General features: G+C 47.1%; 1 protein-coding gene across 1 annotated transcript; it reads left to right on the top strand.

The window, feature by feature from the left end:
* Positions 1-6960, top strand: LOC120037305 (zinc finger protein 180-like). Its single transcript, XM_038983471.1, has 3 exons — positions 1-13; positions 188-460; positions 4743-6960. Exons 1-3 carry the CDS (start codon positions 1-3, stop codon positions 5750-5752), a joined length of 1296 nt encoding a protein of 431 aa, XP_038839399.1. The 3' UTR covers positions 5753-6960.
* Positions 6961-7453: the final 493 nt, after the last annotated feature.

Below are 7453 nucleotides of genomic sequence, written 5' to 3'. Positions count from 1 at the left end.
ATGGAAGTAGAGGGTGAGGCTGTTACAGTGAAAGAGGAGGTGGATGTTACTGTCGAAGAAGAGGAAGACGGGTTCAGAGTGAAAGAGGAGGATGTTACAGTGAAAGAAGAGGCTGCAGTTGAAAAAGTGAAAGAGGAGGAGGATGAGATTACTGTCACAGTGAAAGAGGGAGAAGAGAAGAATGAAGATCTGATTAACACCAGTGAGAATGGACATCTGATTAACACCAGTGAGAATAGAGATCTGATTAACACCAGTGAGAATGGACATCTGATTAACACCAGTGAGAATAGAGATCTGATTAGCACCAGTGAGAATAGAGATCTGATTAACACCAGTGAGAATGGACATCTGATTAACACACGTGAGAATATAGATCTGATTAACACCAGTGAGAATGGACATCGGATTAACACCAGTGAGAATAGAGATCTGATTAACACCAGTGAGAATAACACACGTGAGTACTATCTAAAAAACAGGGGCACAAATCAATGTGTGGTTATAAAGGGGCATTCCACTGAAGTTCTATACTTCAATGTGTACTCTACTGTGGGAATTATTAAAGCTACGATGTAAGATGTGTACGCCATTAAACAGTGGGCCACTAACAAAACGCAAACAATGGATCGAATGCATCCAATGACATTGATTGAAATACTGTAGTCATCAATATATATTGTTATAGAGCTCTGCTCAGCCTATAAACATAACATTATCTATTATTATAGAGCTCTGTTCAGCCTATAAACATGACATTATCTATTATTATAGAGCTCTGCTCAGCCTGAAGACATGACATTATCTATTATTATAGAGCTCTGCTCAGCCTGAAGACATGACATTATCTATTATTATAGAGCTCTGCTCAGCCTGAAGACATGACATTATCTATTATTATAGAGCTCTGCTCAGCCTGAAGACATGACATTATCTATTATTATAGAGCTCTGTTCAGCCTAAAACATGACATGTTGAAACTCCACATTATTTATATTATTATGACTGTTTCTTTTTTTTTGTGACCAAACCTTTATTTTGTTACAAACAAACAGAAAATCTGACAGGTTTACAGATACAAAAACAATCAAAGAGTTGCATAAAAAGATAACCAACCCGTTACCCCCCCCCCCCCAGTCCCCACCTGCCCGCATCCTCCCTCCACAGCCAGAAACCATGTTTCCCTCCCCACCTAGCCCCCCCCAGTCCCCACCTGCCCGCATCCTCCCTCCACAGCCAGAAACCATGTTTCCCTCCCCACCTAGCCCCCCCCCCCCCCCCCCCCAGTCCCCACCTGCCCGCATCCTCCCTCCACAGCCAGAAACCATGTTTCCCTCCCCACCTAGCCCCCCCCCCCCAGTCCCCACCCACCCTCATCCTCCCTCCACAGCCAGAAACCATGTTTCCCTCCCCACCTAGCCCCCCCCCCAGTCCCCACCCACCCGCATCCTCCCTCCACAGCCAGAAACCATGTTTCCCTCCCCACCTAGCCCCCCCCCCCCCCCCAGTCCCCACCCGCCCGCATCCTCCCTCCACAGCCAGAAACCATGTTTCCCTCCCCACCTAGCCCCCCCCAGTCCCCACCCGCCGCATCCTCCCTCCACAGCCAGAAACCATGTTTCCCTCCCCACCTAGCCCCCCCCCCAGTCCCCACCCGCCCACATCCTCCCTCCACAGCCAGAAACCATGTTTCCCTCCCCACCTAGCCCCCCCCAGTCCCCACCCGCCCGCATCCTCCCTCCACAGCCAGAAACCATGTTTCCCTCCCCACCTAGCCCCCCCCCCCCAGTCCCCACCCGCCCACATCCTCCCTCCACAGCCAGAAACCATGTTTCCCTCCCCACCTAGCCCCCCCCCAGTCCCCACCCGCCCGCATCCTCCCTCCACAGCCAGAAACCATGTTTCCCTCCCCACCTAGCCCCCCCCAGTCCCCACCCGCCCGCATCCTCCCTCCACAGCCAGAAACCATGTTTCCCTCCCCACCTAGCCCCCCCCAGTCCCCACCCGCCCGCATCCTCCCTCCACAGCCAGAAACCATGTTTCCCTCCCCACCTAGCCCCCCCCCCCCCCAGTCCCCACCCGCCCACATCCTCCCTCCACAGCCAGAAACCATGTTTCCCTCCCCACCTAGCCCCCCCCAGTCCCCACCCGCCCGCATCCTCCCTCCACAGCCAGAAACCATGTTTCCCTCCCCACCTAGCCCCCCACCCGCCCGCATCCTCCCTCCACATCCAGAAACCATGTTTCCCTCCCCACCCAGTCCCCACCCGCCCGCATCCTCCCTCCACAGCCAGAAACCATGTTTCCCTCCCCACCTAGCCCCCCCCAGTCCCCACCCGCCGCATCCTCCCTCCACAGCCAGAAACCATGTTTCCCTCCCCACCTAGCCCCCCCCCCAGTCCCCACCCGCCCGCATCCTCCCTCCACAGCCAGAAACCATGTTTCCCTCCCCACCTAGCCCCCCCCCCCCCCCTAGTCCCCACCTGCCCGCATCCTCCCTCCACAGCCAGAAACCATGTTTCCCTCCCCACCTAGCCCCCCCCAGTCCCCACCCGCCCGCATCCTCCCTCCACAGCCAGAAACCATGTTTCTCTCCCCACCTAGCCCCCCTCCCGCATCCTCCCTCCACAGCCAGAAACCATGTTTCCCTCCCCACCTAGCCCCCCCCCCCCCCCCCCAGTCCCCACCTGCCCGCATCCTCCCTCCACAGCCAGAAACCATGTTTCCCTCCCCACCTAGCCCCCCCCCCAGTCCCCAACCGCCCGCATCCTCCCTCCACAGCCAGAAACCATGTTTCCCTCCCCACCTAGCCCCCCCCCCCCCCCCGCATCCTCCCTCCACAGCCAGAAACCATGTTTCCCTCCCCACCTAGCCCCCTCCCAGTCCCCACCCGCCCGCATCCTCCCTCCACAGCCAGAAACCATGTTTCCCTCCCCACCTAGCCCCCCCCCCCCCCCCCCCCCCAGTCCCCACCCGCCCGCATCCTCCCTCCACAGCCAGAAACCATGTTTCCCTCCCTCCCCACCTACCCCCCCCCCCCCCCCTCGCATCCTCCCTCCACAGCCAGAAACCATGTTTCCCTCCCCACCTAGCCCCCCCCCCCCCAGTCCCCACCCGCCCGCATCCTCCCTCCACAGCCAGAAACCATGTTTCTATATTATTTATATTATTTAAATTTTGTGCACAAATTGATTTACATCCCTGTTAATGAGCATTTCTCCTTTGCCAAGATAATCCATCCACCTGACAGGTGTGGCATATTAAGAAGCTGATTAAACAGCATGATATTTACACCGGTGCACCTTGTGCTGGGGACAATAAAAGGCCACTCTAAAATGTGCAGTTTTGTCACACAACACAATGCCACAGATGTCTCAAGTTTTGAGGGAGCGTGCAATTGGCATGCTGACTCCAGGAATGTCCACCAGAGCTGTTGTCAGAGAATTTAATGTTAATTTCTCTAACATAGCCGCCTCAATGTCGTTTTAGAGAATTTGGCAATATGTCCAACCGGCCTCACAACCGCAGACCACGTGTATGTTGTAGTGTGGGCGAGCGGGTTTGCTGATGTCAACGTTGTGAACAGAGTGCCCCATGATGGCAGTGGGGATATGGTATGTGCAGGCATAAGCTACGGACAAGGAACACAATTGCATTTTATCAATTGCAATTTGAATGCACAGAAATACCGTGACGAGATCCAGTGGGCCATTGTGAGGCCCATTTATTTTTTAGGTATCTGTGACCAACAGATGCATATCTGTATTCCAAGTCATGTGAAATCCATAGATTAGGGCCTAATGAATGATATTTCAATTGAGTGATTTCCTCATATGAAATGTAACTCAGTAAAATCTTTGAAATTGTTGCATTTATATTATTGTTTTAGGACTATAAAAGCGAAAATGTGGTGCTTTATTCACATCTCTCCCAAATGAACCATTGTGAATGGCTGTATTAATCATTTTGGGCAACAGTGGACCTAATTGATACCAACATTTTTTAAATAGACCTCAGGAGGAATACTGTCCCATCCAGTTGGTTTGCCTTTATTCGTGTTATCCAATACCCTTGAGTACCAATTCCATTTTGAGTTTATTGCGAGACCTTAGTTGAGTAGATATCCACTTTAGAAGTGAGCACTGCAAGAGATTAATTAATCAGGTTTTAATTGCAAGTCGAGGGCAGAGGTCATTTCCTCACGCACAGTCTCTTGGAGAGTAGTGGCCAACTCCTTCTGTTGTCTGGTGTTGAGAGCAGCCATGTTCCTTCCCAGTCTCTTGGAGAGTAGTGACCAACTCCTTCTGTTGTCTGGTGTTGAGAGCAGTCATGTTCCTTCCTCACAGTCTCTTGGATAGTAGTGACCAACTCCTTCTGTTGTCTGGTGGTGAGAGCAGCCATGTTCCTTCCTCACAGTCTCTTGGAGAGTAGTGGCCAACTCTTTCTGTTGTCTGGTGTTGAGAGCAGCCATGTTCCTTCCCACAGGTGAATTGTGAACGGACAGATTTCGCTAGCTACAGTGAACCTCTCACACCTTAACATTGGGCTATGTGTTAACAATTATTTGAAAAGATGTCCGTTCATTTCAAATATAGCCACGCATTCCAGAACCCAACCAGGATGTTCTACAAACTGAAATCAGGATTTTGAGAGACCTAGTCTGGATTAAACCCTAGGTATCATTCAGGTTTGTTTCAGGTCTTCAGTTTAGTATTTAACTTAATACTCTTTGTCTTTGGCAGGAGAGAGACAAGACTCTCACGCTGACAGCGAAAAGTGTCTTTCAGAAGAACCAGAGACATCCAAACCAGCAAGACGACGCAACTCTTCCCAATGTGGAAAGAGTTTTACCAAGTATGGGAGCCTTAAAAAGCATGAGATTACACACACAGGAGAAAAGCCCTACGAATGTTCGCAGTGTGGAAAGAGTTTTACAAGGCTATGGAACCTAAAAGAACATGCGAGGACACACACAGGGGAAAAGCCTCATCACTGCTCCCAGTGTGGAAAGAGTTTTATCCGGTTAAGCCACCTGAAAGAACACAAGAGAACGCACACAGGGGAGAAGTGTTATTACTGCTCCCAGTGTGGAAAAGGTTTTATCCAGTTAAGGAAACTGAAAATGCATGAAATGACACATACCGGGGAGAAGCCCTATCACTGCTCCCAGTGTGAAAATAGATATGTTTCATCAGGAGCCCTGAAATCACATAAGAGAACACACACAGGGGAGAAGCCATACCTCTGTTCCCAGTGTGGAAAGAATTTTAGCTGGCCAGGGCAACTGAAAGAGCATGAGAGGACACACACAGGAGTGAAGCCTTACTATTGCTCCCTGTGTGGAAAGAGTTTTACCCATTTAGGGAACTTAAAAAGGCATAAAAGATCACACACTGTAGAGAAGCCGTATCAATGCTCCCAATGTGAAAATGTGTTTTTATCACCATGGGACCTGACAAAACATGAGAGAACACACTCTGTAGAGAGGCCTTTTAAATGCTCTCAGTGTGGAAAGAGATTTATCCAGCGGTGTCATTTGAAAGCACATGAAAAAATACACACAGGCGAAAAACCAATGTGCTCTCATTGTGGAAAGAGTTTTACCCAGTTAGGGAGCCTAAAAGAGCATGAGAGGACACACACGGGAGAGAAGCCATACCACTGTTCTCGGTGTGGAAAGAGTTTTACCCGGTTGTGGTGCCTGAAGGCACATCAGAGAACGAAGAAGCTATGTTCTGACTCATGTTTTTGACTGAGAATGTGTTTTTTGTTCATGTCACATAAAATCAACATGGTTCGATGCTAGAATCCTTAGTTGCTGCCTACTTTTTAAAAACTTATAAATATACTCATTGATTCTTGATGAATATAACTTATTAAATGCCTCAAGAGCTTCGTTCAACTGTCAAACTCAGATTTTAAAAATACATGCTTGATTTGCTCCAATGTTTGTATACGATGTAAATGTAAACAATGTAAATGTAAACAAACATTGTATAAGCCTCAAAACATAGTTAAAACTATAATTTTCATATTATGGAAGGTCAGTACTTGCATCCATAGCTCCGTCTATTCATTTGATAGTGGTTACATTTCTCCAGGCCCCATCCCTCAGCCTTTTACCAAAACAGAGGCAGGGCGCCCGTTTAGTTATTGTTTCAACTAAGGATTCTAGCTTTAAAACGTCAAATGTAGCCGTTTTTTAAAATCTCAATATCAAGTCATTTCTGGGTAATAATTAGGTACCTTACTGTGATTTGTTTTCAATTAAAATGGTCAAAACAAAAAATAACTTCTTAGCAAAGAGCAATTTCTCAAGCAAGAATTTTGATAGGACTGAGTGGGGAGGGAACAACTGAACTAGCTCTTATTGACAGAGAGGTTTTCTTATTGATCTGATAACTAATTTACTGCCTGATGATGATATCAAGAACACCAAAACGCCATCCTGCCAAAACAGGCTGAAATTTCAGGCGGTCTTTTCAAACAGCTCTTACACTAAAAGGACATGATCATCATTTCCACAGTATTATTCCAACCTCAGTGTGGAAATATTTATAAAAACACGTTTTTTTGACTGCACTGGGCCTTTTAAAAGCCTATTCCACAATACATGTGTTAGTCTTTTAAAAGCCTATTCCACAATACATGTGTTAGTCTTTTAAAAGCCTATTCCACAATACATGTGTTAGTCTTTTAAAAGCCTATTCCACAATACATGTGTTAGTCTTTTAAAAGCCTATTCCACAATACATGTGTTAGTCTTTTAAAAGCCTATTCCACAATACATGTGTTAGTCTTTTAAAAGCCTATTCCACAATACATGTGTTAGTCTATTAAAAGCCTATTCCACAATACATGTGTTAGTCTTTTTATCTAAAGACATGAATTGAAAAATGAAGTATGTCAGTTTTAATAGCGAGCGCGACGGTTTCAATTTGTACGCTCTCTGTGATTAAATGGTCCTTTACAAACTCTGCCTCTGGGTCTTCTATGTGTTTGTCTGTGTGACTGAGTGTACCTCATTCCTCTACAAATCATCTATTGTTTACATTTGAGTTGCATATATGTATCTTACAGAGTGTGGCTTTAAGGGAATATATGGTTCACATCTACATGTGAAACAAAACAACAATTCTTATTCCAACAGTATTTATCCTTAATATACATATTCATATTGAGAGGGGTGTACTGCAAGGCAGGATCAATAAGGTAGACATCTAACTTTTATAAAGAACCAGACTTAACTATGATATTTCTGGTTCATTAGGAAATCTAAACTGGGTTATTGAGTCAATTAGACCATTTTTTAAAAAGCTTCTTAAAAACGTCAAATAATAGCTAAGCCCAAGGTGAGGCTAACTCATTGATCCTGCATGGTTGTATAAGTCTTCCTGTCCAATTCTTTCTGCATCCTGTGTCCCGGGACGGTCTGCGGCTCTTCAAAACTGAA

The sequence above is a fragment of the Salvelinus namaycush genome, unplaced genomic scaffold, assembly GCF_016432855.1.
Source record: "Salvelinus namaycush isolate Seneca unplaced genomic scaffold, SaNama_1.0 Scaffold169, whole genome shotgun sequence".
Lineage (NCBI taxonomy): Eukaryota > Metazoa > Chordata > Actinopteri > Salmoniformes > Salmonidae > Salvelinus > Salvelinus namaycush.
The sequence above is the reverse complement of the archived record's forward strand: the minus strand, read 5'-3'. Positions and strand labels throughout refer to the sequence as shown.

Bases quoted from the DNA above. Each gene is read 5' to 3' on its own strand.
- LOC120037305 (XM_038983471.1), top strand. The intron at 461-4,742 runs GTGAGTACTATC...TGTCTTTGGCAG, and splicing joins CACCAGTGAGAATAACACAC to GAGAGAGACAAGACTCTCAC.